This window comes from Festucalex cinctus, chromosome 8, assembly GCF_051991245.1.
Source record: "Festucalex cinctus isolate MCC-2025b chromosome 8, RoL_Fcin_1.0, whole genome shotgun sequence".
In the NCBI taxonomy this organism is placed as follows: Eukaryota; Metazoa; Chordata; class Actinopteri; order Syngnathiformes; family Syngnathidae; genus Festucalex; species Festucalex cinctus.
Window position 1 is genome coordinate 7,866,492 of NC_135418.1, and position 18,597 is coordinate 7,885,088.

General features: G+C 40.7%; 1 protein-coding gene across 7 annotated transcripts in view; it reads left to right on the plus strand.

Annotated features, from left to right (window-relative positions):
- The window catches only part of LOC144023789 (receptor-type tyrosine-protein phosphatase gamma-like), a 390,627-nt gene that overhangs the window by 351,750 nt on the left and 20,280 nt on the right, over window positions 1-18,597 (plus strand). For 6 of the 7 annotated variants that reach the window (XM_077529655.1, XM_077529649.1, XM_077529650.1 and 3 more), the window contains 5 exons: window positions 1,300-1,391; window positions 4,516-4,607; window positions 5,143-5,239; window positions 5,643-5,725; window positions 8,747-8,881. In XM_077529655.1, the coding sequence (XP_077385781.1) occupies window positions 1,300-1,391; window positions 4,516-4,607; window positions 5,143-5,239; window positions 5,643-5,725; window positions 8,747-8,881 (499 nt within the window). The remainder of the gene's footprint in view (window positions 1-1,299; window positions 1,392-4,515; window positions 4,608-5,142; window positions 5,240-5,642; window positions 5,726-8,746; window positions 8,882-18,597) is intronic. The other variant, XM_077529651.1, reaches the window with a different exon arrangement.

Below are 18,597 nucleotides of genomic sequence, written 5' to 3' on the forward strand. Positions count from 1 at the left end.
ATAACCCACCGTGAGGCAAAATATCGCAATGTATCGAGACATCGTCACACCCCTAGTTTGGTAAGTGTGCCTTGATAAGTGTAAAATGTGTTATCACATTTAATGTGCTTATTGATCCCCATTTGTCCTTTCCCCCATTTTATGTCCACATACTTGTTCAAATAAAACATAGATCTTGGTCTTGTAAGCACATTGAAATGGAAATGAGATTTTTGATCAAATGCAATGTGAATGTTAATCTATTTTACATTGATATAATAATAACTGTAACATTGTGTATGTTCATTCAAATGTGAACTGAAGTGGGCCGGTTTGAGCCTTGATACTCCAGGGCTGAAAATGAGTCCCAGACCAGACCAGATGACCACGACATGCATGCATACATACACGCATACATACATGCATGCATACATACATACATGCGTGCATGCATGCAGTACATACATTGTAGAACATATGCTGCTCATATTAGATGTACATTTGCTTTACACGCCCCTAAAATGCAGTAATACTGTGTCGTAATGCTACGTTGGCTGCGCAAATGCCGATATGCCATGATATTGTCTAGACTGCAATCAGTGTGAGAAACAAACAGATATAGTTTGCGGGAGGAGATTAAAAATGCAGAGTTAAGGTTATATTAAAAAAAAAATGACAATAATAAAATTGTCTGGTGGGAATTCGTTTTGGATGGTAACTTTGGAGAGTTACCAGCTACATTGGTTGGTGATCAAGAACCCTGAATAAGAAATGTAACTTTCTCTGCAGTAGTACATGATAGTTTTGTTGTTTTGTTGTGCATGCTGCAAATGGTTAGATTGCATACTGCTTAAGCATGATAGGGTAATAGATCGACCGTTAACGGCTTGGATCAGCGGTCACCAATCACACACTATTTTACGAATCTAGGCTGATTATGATCGTGGCTGATCGATTGGGACACCCCTAGTATAAACGAACATACATAGTAGCGCTGAGTCCATGTTGCCAGCTGAGTAGTGCCACTAATTTGACACCAAGTATCAACAACTAATTGTCATTCTTTGAACTGTGACCCCCAGATCCGCAGCCCAAAGTCCTTATGAATGAGAAACTGACGCTCTATATGAATTTACTTGGAAAAAGAAATAGATTAATCAGAAAATGTTATCCCAATGTTTTGTAGCCTTCTGCTATGACTTCATTTGCAATCTCTACGATTGCCAAAGTATATTGGATTACAGCACAGCAGTTAGTAACTCTCACACAACTTAAATGTGATGAAAAGAATCATCTTAAAAGTCTTGGTCTTTTTCCCAGGCGTTGTTTACAGACAACACATCTTTATGTGGAGGACAGCGGTTCGCCCAGGATGGTGGCCAATGAAACAGCCCCCGTCACTTCCATCCCAGGTAATAATCAGTGTGGTAGCCTACTTCTCAACTAGTCTGGAACTAATAATTATTTTGATTGCTGACTATCAGTTGACACTTGCATGATGAGTTCAGTTATTTTTCTTTTGCTAAGAAACTTTAACTGTGTACATTGACAAATTTTACTGCTCATTAGGTTACGTACAAGACAAATTATAAATAAAGATTTATGTGAACGCCAATTACAGTCAAGATGCTACTATATGGAAAATAAAGAAATAAATTAACAAAAGACAAAGTTGTACCAATGAACAAAACTAACTGTTTTGGTGATATTTAAATGCCATACTCAGCCTTGTATACCAGAGTACCAAGTACCAGAAAGTAGGACTTGAATAAAATTAGGGATGTTCGCTACCACTTTTTTTCAGACAGATACCGATACCAATTGCCGATACCAGTAGTACATTTTGACAAATAAAAAAAAAAACACTAAAAGACATTTTTAAACAAATATACTTCCTTTAATTTTGACAAAAAAAAAAAAAAAACGCACAGTCACTCTTCAATAGTCTTAACGCTCAAAATAAAACACAAAAATGCTCTTTTAGTTTCAGATTCACAATTTTGAAGTATTTCCAAACCGGTGAAGTTCGGTGAAAAACTGCTGCAAGCTAGCGCCAGTTACAGGCAAGGAGGACTCACTTAACGTCTTCCCCCTCTGCCATCGGTCGCTTGTACTCGTCTGCGTCACGAGTACTCGAGTACTTGAAAAAAGGCTGGTATCGGCCCGATACCGATACCTCGTATCGGTACTCGCCCATCCCTAAATAAAAGTAAATGTATCTTTATAGGAAATAATTTTGATATGGAAATAGTCAGTCACCTTGTATAATATTACTATATAAAGGTACTTTTTGCCAGGATGGCGTATCACTAAAAAAAAATAAAAAAAAATAAAAATAAAAATAAAAAAAAATATGTATTTTTGATCGGAATAATGAAACCAGTTTGCATTTTTCAATTTGATTGATTGATTGATTGATTGATTGATTGGACTCTGGTGTATTATATATTGAAGCAATATAACAGCTTTCTATCCAAATGTCTCGGCAGCCTGCTGTGTTTACCAAGAATAGACAATGTGAGAGAGAACATGCATGCATAATATTATTAATATTTGATGAAAACTAAACTGACAATGGCTCTGGGACAAAGTGAGAGAGATATATTTTGTGTGCTCCTCAGTGATCATGTCTGTTATCTACAGTGGATATACAACCCCTAGCAAAAAGTATGAAATCACCAGTCTTGGATGAGCACTCACTCAGACGTTTTATTCTGTAGATCAAACTCAGATAAAAAGCATGAAAGAGTTGTAAGGTCATTCCAAAGTGCAACATCTTGGCTTTCAGAAACACTAAAAGAAATGAAGAAAAAAACATTGTGCTGGTCAGTAAATGTTATTTTTATAGAGCAAGTGCAGGGAAATAAATATGCAATCACTCCATTTTGAGGAAAAAAAATATGGAATCATGAAAAACAGACAAAGAAAAAAACAATCAAAACACATGACTAGTATTTAGTTGCACCACCTCTGGCTTATATGACAGCTTGCAGTCTCTGAGGCATGGACTTGATGAGTGACAAACAGTATTCTTCATCAATCTGGTGCCAACTCTCTTTGATTGCAGTTGCCAGATCATCTTTGCAGGTCGGAGCCTTGCTGAGGACCATTTTTTTTATTTTTTTTTATCAATTTCCACCACAGCTTTTCAATTGGGTTGAGATTGTGGGCCATGACATTGACTGGATAAGTCTTTCTCCAAGGAATGCTTCCACAGTTTTTGCTCTGTGGCATCTTGGAAAATGATTTCATCATCCCCAAACATTTTTTCAATTGAAGGGATAAGAAAGCTGTACAAAATGTCAATGTAAACTTGTGCATTTATTGAAGATTTAACCACAGTGCCTTTGCCTGACATGCAGCCCCATATCATCAAGGACTGTGGGAATTTGGATGTTTTCTTTCGGCAGTCCTCTTTGTAAATCTCACTGGAACGGCACCAAACAAAAGTTCCAGCGTCATCACCTTGTCCAATGCAGAGTCGTGACTCATCACTGAAGATAACCTTCATCCAGTCATCCACAGTCCATGATTGCCTCTCCTTAGCCCATTGCAGTCTTGTTCTTTTTTGTTTAAGCGTCAATGATGGTTTCCTTTTAGAGTTCCTGTATGTAAATTCCATTTCCTTGAAGCGATTTTGCAGAGTTCTGTCACATACATTGACTCCAGCTTCCTCCCATTTCTTCTTCATTTGTCTTGTTGTGCATTTTCTGTTTTCAAGACATATGGCCTTTAGTTGCTTGTCTTGACGCTTAGATGTCTTCCTTGGTCTACCAGTACGCTTGACTTGAACAACCTTCCCATGCTGTTTGTACTTGGTCCAGATCTTCGATACAGCTGACTGTGAACAGCCCACATCTTTGGCAACCATACGTGTAGTTACCTTCTTCAAGAAGTTTGATAATCCTGTCTTTGGTCTCAGGAGACACCTCCCTTGTTGGAGCCATGATTCTTGCCAATCCACTTGGTCCAGAAGCCATCCAAGATGTGATTATTGCACTGTTTTTAACTGCTGACTAACGAGCAGATGTCATTTGAGGCAGGTGCCCAATTAAGGAAAGGAAATTGAATGGGTGTGTCCTTATTTTCTGCTCAAAATGGAGTGATTCCATGTTTTTTTCCTCGGAATGGAGTGATTCCATATTTTTTTCCACAGAATGGATTGATTCCATATTTATTTCCCTGCACTTGCTCTATAAAAGTAACATTTACTGACCAGCACAATGTTTTTTCTTCATTTGTTTTAGTGTTTCTGAAAGCCAAGATGTTGCACTTTGGAATGACCTTACGACTTTCATGCTTTTTATCTGAGTTTGATCTACAGAATGAAACGACTGAGTGAGTGCTCGTCCAAGACTGGTGATTCCATACTTTTTGCTAAGGATTTTTATGACAAAGAATGTTTCTTTTACCACAAGTATGCTGTCAAATTAGAAATGACCTTGTTGCTACCAGTTGGAAATATTCCATGTTCTGCTCATGGCTGTGCTATTATTTTGAAGGTGGTTTAACTCTGGTCTCATTTGTCCACTGCAGATGACATAAAAGTCATTCAAGTGAAGCACTTCATCAAGCATGTCTCAGAACTCTCCTCAAATAACTTGCATGGATATTCACAGGATTTTGAGGTAAGTCATAAAGTTCGGTTTCTGCTAGTGGGCTTGGTGGGTTAGAGCAAAATCAATGTTCCTTGTTAACTGTACCTATTCTAGATAGATTAACTGCTGAATGTCACATACTACCAGAATCAGCGTTGCATTGTATAATTTTTTTGGGGACTACACACAGTAAAACATAATGCAGCAGTATCTGTTTTGGGTGAATCATGCATACAATTTAAGTTTAAATTCTGAATGTAACCATTACAGTGCATTTTGAGTTGCAAAATTTATTTCAAGTTAGACTGTTTTGAATGTCTGGAAAGAAATATACTGGAGAGCAAAAAAAAAAAAAAGATACATTAAAAAAAGATCAAGGGAAAGAAAAACTCAAGATGAAATCGGCGCTAACAGGTACAACCAGGAAAACAGCCTTTGAGAAAGGCAATAGAACTGGAAACATTGCAGTTACAAAGTTTTGCAAGAATATGTAAGCAAAAGTGTGCGCGTGTGTTTGTCTGTTTGTCCCTTTGTACACGCTGTTGTGCGTGGGATGCTTCCCTAGGAGGTTCAGCGGTGTGCTGCAGAAATGAAGATCACATCGGAAAACTCCAACCATCCTGAAAACAAGCATAAGAATCGATATATCAACATAGTGGCCTGTGAGTAAAGCAAATGTAGACGTATTTCAACATAAAAAGATAAGCAGTAAAAAAAAAAAAAAGAAAGAAAGAAAGAAACACGCACTTTAGACAGATTTGTGAACAAAATTTTGTCTATGTAGAAACAAAAAGTTTTAGATCTTTAGTCCAGCTCACGAAAAAGGGGGCAAAAACAAAAGTGTTTATATTTTCGTTCAGTGTATCTGGAACTGATCTAGAAGCAGCATCTTGTTTACGGGAGTGCATGCTGGAAGCAAAGAGCTGGTGTAAAAGGCCAATTGGACATTATTTGAACTACAATGTGAACTACCAGATTCACATGATAGGACTGCTATATACATAAACTGGTTTGACTTTCAAAAGGCAATCATGACTTATAAACTGCAGTATGTTCTATGCACAGATGACCACAGCAGAGTGAAGTTAAGAATGTTTGTGGGAAAGGATTCCAAACACACTGACTACATCAATGCCAACTACGTGGATGTGAGTGTTTCCACACAATCTTTGTGCTCATCTGAGTTAGATTTTTGTCTGTGTGTATGTGTGCAATCTATGTAAAAAGTTAAAAAAAAAAAGATGCAATTTTTTTGTGTTGTTAAATGACAGTTGAACAATTTCAGAACGTTTACACATTTTAAGTAAAACGTACATACAGTGGTACCTCTACTTACGAACGTCCCTTCATACGAAATTTATCAAGTTACGAAAGTCCTCAATAGGATAATGTTGCCTCTTGTTACGAAAGAGGTTTCAGGATACGAAAGGTAAAACTACAGTATGGGCTGCTACTCGCAGCTCCCAGAATTTCCTGAACGCAACATACTTACAGCTGCTCTGCCATTGGCTATTACTGGTATCTTCCTGGCATCCCATTGGCTAAGAGGGACCTGTACCGTATGTGATCATAGATACAGAATAGAATGTGTCTATGTAGCGTCCTCGTCATTCGCCCCTCGTGCTATGAGGTGTTAGATAGTTTTATGTAAATGTATTAACTAACGACCGACACATTTGTGCAAAAATTAAAACAATTGCCGTCACTTGCCTTCGTGAGATGATGTGCGGCTTACATGATCTTAGCGTGAGTGAGTGAGCGATAAATAATTAACAAGTAAATAAAATAAAAATAAACAAGTTTGTTAAAAAAACGAACATCATTGTATCAGTTCTTTACAAAACACCATGCAAAAACAGAGAGAGAACATGAATCAAATAGGGCAAAAAACGAAGAGGACAGCAGTTAAAAAGGTAAATGAGCATCATTTTTATTCTTTATTCTTTGTTTTTTACATTATGCACAGATCTCATTTATTGTGCAATAATCTAATTGTAACATGTATTTGTTATATGTTTTGATGCATTTTTATGCATTATAAAACATTTATGTCTGAATTTTGGGAAGCTTGGAACGGATTAGGGCATTTACATGGAAAATGCGTCTACTTCCAAAATTTTCTACTTAAGAACTTTCTTCCAGAACCAATTAATTTCGGAAGTCGAGGTACCACTGTGTATAACAGAAATCCTGTAAGAGCGTTAAGAATATTAGAATGCAAACTGTTATGCAAGGGACTAGTTGAGATTCACTTGACTGACATATCGACAATAACCTTGTCAGGAAGCTGAATTCTCGCGGTATTTTTTCCACAAACATGAGAATCCATCTTGTACTGCTCCAGTTGATCCGTTCGCAACTGGCCGTTTTTAGGTCAGATCAGGCATTGTTTAGGGTCGGGATATGCAGAGCCCGGGAGAAATAAACAAACCTAACATGGACGAATGGACGCTGCAATTCATTCTATTCGCGCAGAAGTTTTTGAAAAACAGCGAGAGGTGCTTTGTGCATTTTTAACTGGTAAAGAAGTTCATACTTAGTATTCTCCTACGACGACATTTAAATCCGTTGCTGTGATTGGTCAAAACAAAAGTTTGGTAGGCGTACACAAGTTAACGCATTGTCCAATCAGCACAAAGTTTTGTACAGAATGTGCCTCCTTTCTTGAGCAAATCACAGTGGAGCGGTCCCAGATTGATATTGTGAAGAACTCACTTGAGTGAATCACAATGATCAATCTGGCTATCGCCAGGTTACAGGGATAATGGTGAGGGTTAGGAATGAGCCGTCAAGCGTCGGCTAGGAAGTTTGTCATGAAAAGGAAATTCACCATTCAGAACCACTCAAAGACACAAAGGATAAGAAACGGTACAACTGAGGCCAGTTGAAAATGTTTGGAGTGGCCTGAAGGTGTGTAGTCAGGAGATTCTGCAGCATAGTGACAAAACTGGAGCGCTTTTAAGTGTGTGAAAAATAATTCCAAGTCATTATATAGCACACTTATCTGTACTCCATTATACAAGCATGTTTTTATTTTACTATTCGTGTATTTCCATCTATCCATCCATCCATTTTCTTGACCGCTTATTCCTCACAAGGGTTGCGGGGGGTGCTGGAGCCTATCTCAGCTGACTTTGGGCAGTAGACGGTAGGGATGGAACGATATCCAAATATCACGATACGATATTATCACGATATGAAGCTCACAATACGATAATTATCACAATATTGTTGGGAGGTTGGCGATATTTAAAAAAGGTCACAATATTGTAAAAAAAAAAAAAAAGAGCTCATACAAAAAAAGCACAATATTGTGCTTTTGTACATAACAGCAATACATATAAACAACCTCCAATCTCTAATAACACTTACCGGTCATATTGAGGGACTTACTCGCTAATGCAAGCACATATTGAGTTCTTCCACATATTGACTCACTTCACAAGCATATTATGTTCCCTTTCATCTGAAAATTAGTGTATTTTGAAAATTAAACTGCACTAAAAAACTAGCCACCAGAGGGCGCTACAACTGCATAAATGAAAATCAAACTGACTTTTTTAACAGATGTGTGGCATTTAAATTTCGGGAACATGACGACGACGATATTGTGGCAGTTTTAATATCACGATATTGCCGGTATAGTTACATCCCTAGTAGGCAGGGTACACCCTGGACTGGTTGCTAGCCAATCGCAGGGCACACAGAGACGAACAACCATCCACACTCACAAGCACACCTAGGGACAATTCGGAGCACCCAATTAACCTGCCATGCATGTCTTTGGAATGTGGGAGGAGACCGGAGTACCCGGAGAAGACCCACGCGGGCATGGGGAGAACATGCAAACTCCACCCAGGAAGGCCGGAGCCTGGTCTCGAACACCGAGTCCTCAGAACTGGGAGGCGGACGTACTAACCACTCTTCCACTGTGCCATCCTTCGTGCATTTCCCAGTCAATAAATTAAAAAAAAGTTCTGAATTTATGTTTGTCTTGGTTCAATTTTTTCATCACAAAGCTGGCATTAGAAATGAGTGTTAAGATTTTTTTATACCTATTGTATAAATTTTTTTGAAAATGACTGCATGCATATGTTTTTTTTTTTTATATATATATATATATTGTCGTCTTGTATAATTAAATCCTGAGTACATTATGTCTCTCTCAGGGTTACAATAAGCCCAAGGCTTACATTGCAGCCCAGGGGCCCCTCAAGTCTACCTTTGAGGATTTTTGGTGGATGGTGTGGGAGCAGAATACAGGCATCATTGTCATGATCACTAATTTAGTTGAAAAAGGACGAGTATGTGACACACACACATGCACACACACATTTTGAAACACATTTTCTCAAAATGTTAACTCCTCTGAATTACATAAAGTCATGCACTACATTAAGTACAGTGAAAAAAAACTCCTGCTATTTGCTAGGAATAGGTTGCCCTGCCTCAAAAATCTGTGCGTTTCAAGTTGCATACAAATGCCACAATATAGCGGCAAAGAGGATCTTCAGCAAAACCATCCATCTTGCATGGACACAATCATGTACTTATGGTACTCATATCTTGGTGATGAAAAGCGCCATTAATGTCACTTTTAATATTAGAGATGCCCAATACTACAGTACTTTTTTTCAGACCGATACCAGTACAAGTACTCAACTCCTGAATAGTCACTGACACCAAAACCAAGCACTGGTACCACTAGTAACTAGTACTTTTGATGCATAACCCCCCCCCCAAAAAAAAAAAAAATAATAATAATATTAATAATAATTTTAAATATAGGGCTATATATCACTACGTAGCATATTTCCTTGAAATTGTGTGATATTAAATATAATATTTATATCAATGGGCATCTGTCAGATATGTGCTTTGTCTTTCACGATTGTAAAATGGCCGCAAAAGGGCACCACCTGGATCAATACCTTAAAATAACCCTCGTATACCTTGTATAGCAGGGGTCTCCAAGTTGGGTCCTCGAGAGCCCATATCCAGCCTGTTTTCCATGTTTCTCTCCACTAACACACCTGATTCATGATCAGGATCGTGATCAGGCTTCTGCAAAGCTTGCTGATTAGCTGATCATTAGATTCAGCTGTGCTGAAGGACGGAGACATGGAAAACAGGCTGATACTTGCCCATCCCTACTTAATATTATTAAGTATCAAATGTTGATGCTGTAATATAATAGCAATGATGATTATAAAGTAATGATTATGTTGTGCAATTGAACAGTATGCAGAATTCGTTTTATCCAATAGGAGGATCTTGTGTGACATATTTTTTTTATGTTTTGCGCGTTGCATCACGGGAGCTAGGTGGCATGAAACAGCATGTAGTTCAATGGTTTTGCACATTTGAAGGAGAACTAAGAAAGGCAGATTGTTCATTCTTGCTGTGTCATCAATTGTACGGCTAGTTTGATGGCTTTCCCACCTTAAAGCAGCTATATGGAAGATTTAAAATTTAAAATCGCTCCTGTCACCTGTGGCCGAAAACAAACTGCACGCTCGTACACGCTGCGCGCACTCGTACGTGCACGACCTCAATACTGAAGACTGGGCTCTTCATATCCAATTAAACTATGTTTTCAGAGGTAAGAAGTTTTATAATGTTATACAAAGCTGGCCACTTCACGGAATGACACTCTCGATCCCCACTAAACAATTGATGTCCACGGGACGTGCAGATCATATTGCTTTAGTCAGTCGAAGTCCAGTCCTGTGCTGTACTCCAAAACGATGTGCAAATTACGTCAATTAATTGGACCTCATTCCGATGTTAATATGCAGTTACATATTGTAGTCACCCCGCTCGACGGACGTCAACCTGATTCTAGTCATTATTAGTGTATGTCGCCCCCAGGCTAGCGTCATTGTGCATTAGCCGAAAGGTGGGCTGTCATTTATGGAAATTGACGATTGTGAAAAACATATAGACCCATTCACTACTTAGTGTGATACGGCCGTGAATGTTATCGCCATTCAGTCGTACCGTTCACATTCCGTTAGCATAATGTAGCTACAATAGGCTGTTTTCACGGAGGAAAATAAGGCGACATTTAGCCTGATTGAAACGCCGCGGAATGGAACGTCTGTTCTTCATAAAGTCATTCTGTTCTATTACATTCAACTTTGCCGCCCCTTTCACGCTAAATGTTGCCGTCCACCTCACTTTCACCCCAATAGTTACGACCGAGAAGTGATCCATCTTGAGGTTACTGCTATTTGAAAACAACACATTTTTTTCTAAATGTCAAGATACTCGCCTCTTACCTTTTGGAGTAGAAAGAAAGCCAGCTGTGAATCACTTTTCTAATCCAAGTCCGATCTCAACTCTCTCCACCGCTGAAATGTCAAACCAATGTTCACTCTCGTTCTTGCCCGGCGTCGGTCACTAACAAGTTTAGATTTTTTTTTTTTCATGGGACTTGACATTGTTTTCATTTTTTTTTTTTTTTAAGCAGCCTTCCGCGGAGTAACAGTGGGTGTCTGGGGCAGCGAAAATCTGTACTAGTTCCGTCTTCGCGACTACAGGAAACAACTGACGAGAACGTGCATGACGTCACAGCCCGCAGACAGAGGGCGGGAAATTCGAAGGATTCGGACCGGACGCTTCGTAACTAATATTGGCCAGAGGCTTGTAGGAGTACCCATTGTGAACAGCTAAGATGTTGATCTACTAATTAGAATATGTTTCAGTCATAAATGGTCAAATAAAAAGGCTATTTTTAAGATATTTTTTTGGGGAAATCCTCCATATAGTAGCTTTAAGGAAAAAAAAAAAAAGAATATCTGCAAGCCATCAGGAGGGTTTAACTTGACGTTCAAAGTTTGGTTTCCGACTGATGCTGACAGGGTTTGAGAGAGGTTCACTTTTTTGCTGGTAAGTAGTAGAGGATTTAAACAAAAATAAATAAATCAAGTCTGTGCATTATAAAATCCGCTGTGTCTTTACTCTAAATAATATAGTAACAGATTTAGAGGGCCGATATATTATTATCCAGGTAACTATATTTAATAAAGTATATACAATTGGTAATTTATATGCCCCAAATAATGATGACCATGATTTTTTCCATGAATTTTTCTCTCGGTTACTCGATTTATCAACAAATTCTACTATTATTATTGGAGGTGATTTTAACACGGTCTTGAACCCGTTAATAGATCGTTCTAATAATACGATATATACAAGGCGATTACGATCCGCTAAAGTAATAGATGAATATATGGAGGATTTTGGCCTCAGCGATGGCTGGAGACTTCAAAACCCAACTAAGAAGGAATTTACTTTCTTCTCTGCTGTGCACCGATCATTCTCAAGAATAGATTTTTTCCTTACAAATAATTCTATTGTTGATAAAACTGCTATAAAAATACATTCTATAATTATAAGTGATCATGCACCAGTCTCCCTCACTCTACAAATTGACTCTACCTTTAAACCTCCCCCGATATGGCGTTTTAACATCTCATTACTGAAAGACGTAGAGTTTGATAAAATTATTAGAAGGGAGTGGGCAGATTTTTTGGAAATAAATGACTCTCCAAATATATCTCCATCTCTTCTCTGGGAAGCAGGGAAAGCGGTAATTAGAGGGAAAATTATATCATATTCAACTTATAAAAAGAAACAGGATCAAAAATTAGAAAAATACCTGGAAGATAAAATTAAACAACTAACGGATGAATATGTATTAAACCCAAATAATCAAATATGGATAGAACTACAGAATATAAAAATACAGTTAGATAACATGTTATCTAAAAAGACAGAGTTTATAATACAACAGTTGAGATATAATAATTTTGAACATAATAATAAATCAGGTAAATTCCTGGCAAATCAACTTCAACGGAATCGGGAAAAATCTCTTATAACGGCTATTAAAGATATAAATGGTGAATGCACACAATCACCAGAAGAAATTAACCATATTTTTTATAACTATTATCGAAATCTATACACAGAAATTAATAGACCTAACCCTGAATATATTGAGGAATTCCTAAACAGCTTAAATATACCTCAGTTATCTATTGAACATAAAGATATTCTCGATACCCCGCTTACTATAGATGAGTTGTATCGTGCTTTAGACAGTATGCCTAATGGCAGAGCACCTGGTCCAGACGGCTTTCCGGCTATATTTTTTAAACATTTCTGGTTAATGTTTGCTCCATTATTTCTAAGAGTAGTAACTGAAATTAAAAGTAAAGGTGATATACGTCAAGATATGAATATAGCAGCAATTAAACTTTTATTAAAGCCAGAAAAAGACCCTACCCTCCCGTCAAGTTACCGACCGATATCACTAATTAATACCGATATTAAAATTATCGCTAAGGCCTTGGCATCTCGATTAGAGACGGTAATCTCGACAATTATTCATAGTGATCAAACAGGTTTTATTAAAGGTCGTCATTCTACTAATAATATTAGGAGACTCTTTAACTTGATTAGTATGTCACAGCGGTATGATAAAAAGGCAGTTGTTATTTCGCTGGATGCAGAAAAAGCATTCGATAAAGTTAACTGGTCCTTCCTCTTTGCTGTCTTAAATAAATTCGGCTTCGGGGAGTCATTCATTCAATGGGTCTCAATATTATATGATTCTCCTAAAGCTACAGTTACTACTAATGGGATTACATCACAGAGTTCTACTTTACAAAGGGGAACAAGACAAGGGTGCCCAATTTCTCCTTTATTATTTGCTATATTTATTGAGCCGCTTGCATTAGCTATACGTCAGGATAGACGGATCCAAGGAATCCACTCCGGGACAATAGAACATAAAATTAATCTATATGCCGATGATATATTACTCTATTTAGAAGAACCTGCTATCTCGCTAGGGGAAGCATTTAAATTAATAACTAAATTCTCTCACTTATCAGATTACTCTATTAACTGGACAAAATCAACATTATTACCTATTACAGAAAATTCATGGAATCCTACAAGTCAGGATCCACACTACTCCTTTCCTACAGGTAATTTAAAATACTTAGGTGTTAAAATTTCACCTAAGTTAACTGAATTAACTTCTTTAAATTTTTCACCATTATTGGATAGTATCCGTAGTGACCTGGAGCGCTGGAATAATCTTCCGATCTCTTTAATAGGACGGATAGCTACTATAAAAATGAAAGTTTTACCAAAGATTAATTATTTATTTTCAATGATTCCATTTAAACCTACGTCTAACTGGTTCCAATCGCTGGACTCTGCTATCATAAAATTCTATTGGAATAAAAAAAAAGCCAAAATTAGTCTATCTACTCTTCAGGAAAGTAAATCTAAAGGAGGTTTAGAGGCACCAAACTTTATGTACTATTATCTAGCTAATCAACTACAATATCTTGTGCTATGGACACAACCCAACAGAGATACTAACTGTTGGTTGGAATTGGAGCAGAAGGATTGTAATAATCTTAGACTGTCAGATTTACTCTTTATTACAAAATCAATAAGACGACATAATTGTTTTAAAAACCCAATGATAGCCGCCACCCTGACTGCCTGGTGGAAGGCATTAGAAATTACAAACTCCCAATTGGCGCCCTGTGGGCTCTCTCCCATTTGGCATAACCCCGACTTTCAACTTAATAATCAGTCGTTCCATTTAAGCCTATGGGAGCAGAAAGGAATTACACACCTTCATCATCTTTTCTCAGATAATAAGTTTATATCGTATACAAACTTGGTCCAGAAATATGAAATAAAAAAGGGAAATTTCTTACATTATCTGCAAGTTAAAAATATGGTTAAGAAACAAATCCCAACACTTCAGGATACGCTCCAACTGCCTGTCTTAGCTAAAGATATTATGAAGCTTTCTCCAACAACAATAAAGAAAATATCAAAAATATATAAGTTATTTTTATACACAAATAAAACGTATTTACCGACTTTAAAATGGGAAAAAGACTTGTCTATAGTTCCGGAACCAGACTTTTGGACCCAAATCTGTGAAAATGTATTTAAAATGACCAAACAGACAAATTTGCAACTTATCCAATATAAGATACTTCATAGAACATATATTACACAATATATGATGAAAAAAATGGGACTCTCTGACTCCGACATTTGTCTCCAGTGCTCACAAAACACTGCCGATACTTATCTTCATGCTTTATGGTCATGTACTCCAGTGCTGCATTTCTGGACTAAAATCTTGGAAAAGCTCGCTGATATATTAAACTGTAGGCTTCCTTTATCTCCAAGACTGTGTTTACTAGGTGACTTAACAATAACTGAGCTACCATGTAAACAATCTCAATCTATATTTATAGCCCTTACTATTGCTAAAAAAATAATCCTTGTCAATTGGAAAAATAAACAATCTCTAAATATCGACCACTGGTTAAACTTACTAATAAATTATATCTCAATGGAAAAAATCTCTGCCTTAAATAAAAATCAAGTATCAAGATTTAAACAAATATGGTCTATGTACATAGAATATTTTAATCTCAATTTGGCAACTTAATCCTGCCAAGATTCTGCCTGTTAACGAGAGCCACCACATCGTTACAACTTCTGTTTTCGCTGCTCCTGTATTTGGTATTTTGTATCTGATTGTTTTTATTTTTATATAGTCAGGAACCTAGTTGCTGCTAGTGGGCTCGAGCATACCACACTATACGACACTATACTCAATAACTCCTTAAGATCTATTTCTAGTGGGCACTAAGCATCAACACTTGGTGTTACTGCATGCTAATTAGTCAATTTTCTTGACGCCGTCCCCTGTGGTCGGGCGGGGGTGGTTCTGCCCCCCCCCCCCCGTTGTCTGCTCGGTGGCGGTTGCGTCTTGGCCGCTCCCTGGGCCCCCTGTGGGGTGCGGTGTTGGGGTGCTTCCCCTGGTGCCCGGGGCGGCGCCGTCCCGGCGCGGTCCGCTGCTCCGTGCCCGGCGGCGCGGTTCGGGGTGGGTGGGCCTCCGGTGTGCCCCGTGGTTCCCTCTCCCCTCCCCCTTCCTCCCCCCCGTCGCCTCTCCCTCCTCGCCTCCTCCCGCCCATCCTCCTCTGCCTCCCGGTCCCTTTTCCCTTGTCGCCCTCCCTCCTCCTCTCCCCCCCCGCCTCCTGCCCTGCAGCCGCCCTTTCGCCTTCTTGTCGTCTTCTCCCCGCTTCCCCCGCCCCCCCCCCTTCCCTGTCTGCCCTGCGGCCCCTCCCCCTCCCTCTCCCTGGGCCTGGGGCTCCCTCCCCGGCCCGGGCGTCGGGCTCCGGGGGCCGGGCGAGGGTTTGGGGCCTGCCCCACTCCGGTATAACTCCTGGCGCCCCGGGCGGGCTCCGGTGGCCGGTGGGCTGTCCGGTAGCCCTGCTGCGCTGGCTGTCCGCCCATTGTGGTGCCGGGTGGATGAGGTGGGGGGCGGCGGGGGGTGGGGGTGCTGGGGGGCGGGCGTGCCACCTACACCCGCCGGGTTGGGTGAGGCCCCGCTGGTCGCTCCTCTTACTCACTTCACTAGCTTGCACTATACACTTTGTAAATATACACATAGGGGACACAACACATTTCTTGGTGGGGTGGGGAAGGGTGGAAACACCGTCTTCACCCTTCAACTCCCCTCCAATTTTAATGCACCTCACGTCCAAGGGGAGGGGTGAGTTGGGGCGGGGAGCCATCAGAGGGGATGGACTGCAGTGCCTGGCAGCGCTGTGGTCCCCCCCATTTGTGTCCCTGCCCCACCACTTTGTCCCTCCATTCCCTTTTTTAATGCACCACACATATACATATTCATTTTTTTGGGGGGGATACGGGTGGGTCGGAATAGGGGAAATTTTTTCCCTCTGCTCCGACTCACCTGCTCCCAATTTTAATGCACCACACGCACACACTTGTATATACACTGGGTGGGGCCACATTCACGGTGTAAGGGTAGAGCTCGCCAGTCGGCGAGCTGGCGGACTCAGTAACAGGGTTAGGTGTCACTTGTACTCTGGCGTGACGACCGGGGCCTCTCCCCACCGGGCTCGGTGTTCTGGTGTTCCGCCTTCTCCCCTGGTGCTTCCTCCTCTGCTTCCCCCCTCCCGCCGCTGTGCAAATCTCGCGCGGCTGGAGGTGGGGTGGGCACATCTTCCCTCTCTGCGCTGCTGCCCGGTGCCGGTTTCCGGGGGGGGGGGGTGGGGGGTTCTCGCGGGGGGCCGGGTTCGCGGGGGGGGGTGGCGGCCGTCGGGGGGGGGCGGCTTGTTTGGGGGGGGGTGGAGGTATGGGTGGGTGGGGGGTTGGGTGCTGGGGGTCGGGGTGTGTTCGGGGGTTTGGGGGTCGGGGGTGGTGGGGCCTGGGTCGTGGTGGATGGCGGGTTTGGGTGGGGTGCGGGGGGGTCGTGGGGGGATGGGGGCTGGGGACCGGTGGGGCGCTGTGGGGGCCCGCTGGGCCTCGTTCTGCGGCCTTGGGCTCGGGGGTGTGGGCCGGGGCTGGGGCGGGGGTGTTCCGGGTGTCTGGGTCGGCTCGCCGACCGGTGTCCGCTCGGGTGGCTTGGGGGTGGCCTTGGTGCTGCCGCGGCCTGGGGATTCCGGGGGGGGGGGGGGGGGGGGTGCTCGCTTTGCTGGACCGCGGTTGACGGCTTCTTTCTTTGGTGGTGGTCCTTATGCATGCCAGATCCGTCGCACCAGCATCTACTGAAACTCAACAGAAGTACCCTCTCCCTCCCACAGCCCCTTGAATCAGTTGGTGCTGGTGTCTGTGGTTCTCACTTTGCTTTATCTATCCTTCCCTCCTTCCTCTCTTTAGTTTTTCCTCTGGTCACTTGAGATCTTAATTTATTAGAAGTATGAGGTTTCTGGGGTTGGCATAAGACTCCGGTTTTGTAACCACGCAGGAGGGGTCTTGTTGGTGCTGGACTTCACTTTGATGGATTGGATGTACTGGCTTCTATTGATCTCACTCTGCCTTATCGATCCTTCCCTCCTTCCTCTCTTTAGTTTTTCCTCTGGGCTCTTGAGATCTCGCTAAATTTGCTGGAATTTAGAGGCTTCCGGGGTTGGCGTAAGACTTTGATTTTGTAATCATGGGGAAGGCAGGAAGTGTTTGGTCGGTGCTGGATGTCACTTTGATTTACCTTTCTTTTCTCTTTATTTCTTTTTTTTTCTGACCTTTTCTCTGGTCTCCTGACCATTTAAATCTCACGACTCTGGCAAGATTCTGAAGTACCTGGTTAAGGCGAAGGGTAATGGGATATTTATAAGGTTTTAGGTGAATGAATGAGTATAAATTTATAAGTATTTGCACGCACGCACACGCACGCACGCAAACGCACGCAAACGCACACACGCAAACGCAAGCACGCACGCACGCAAACGCACGCACGCAAACGCACGCACACATACACACACACACAAAAAAAAAAAAAAAAAAAAAAAAAAAAAAAAAAAAGAAAAGAGCAATGATGACAAGACGTTGAATCGGTAAGACTACCGAATGAACAATTCTGAGCTCTTCAAAAAAAAAAAAAAAAAAAAAAAAAAAAATAAAAAAAAAAATAAAATCCGCTGTGTCATATTGTTTTCGTGGTCCCTGACTATGGAACCTGACTATGTTCCTTGCCTTGAAATTGACTATCCTAGTTCGCAAAACCTGAAGGCTAAAGAAAAAGCGTTACGAATGGAGGATCAAAAGGCAACGAGTATCCAGAATTCTGTTATGGATTCCTATAAATGGGACAAAATATCTTTTTTGTGTCTAATTTATACTTGTGTTGTGTCCACGTTGTTCATCTTATCCGAATAAATATTACATTCTGCATCTGTTTTGATCTGTAGTATGGCACGGCGCCACAAGCTGACTCCTCTTTGTTTTTGTAATGCCGATGCAACACTTTTTTGTTTGACCTTCGCCCTTCAGTGTATTTTATACCACTGACCTGAGCGGTTGTGTACATAATTATACACTTATTTGTAATTCGACCAACGTTTATCATCATCACACATTCATATGGGCTTTGAATAATTACAATGTTGTCGCCAATGCTTCTCTGTACTTCCTTCAGCCGTTAACCTGCTAAGTCTAT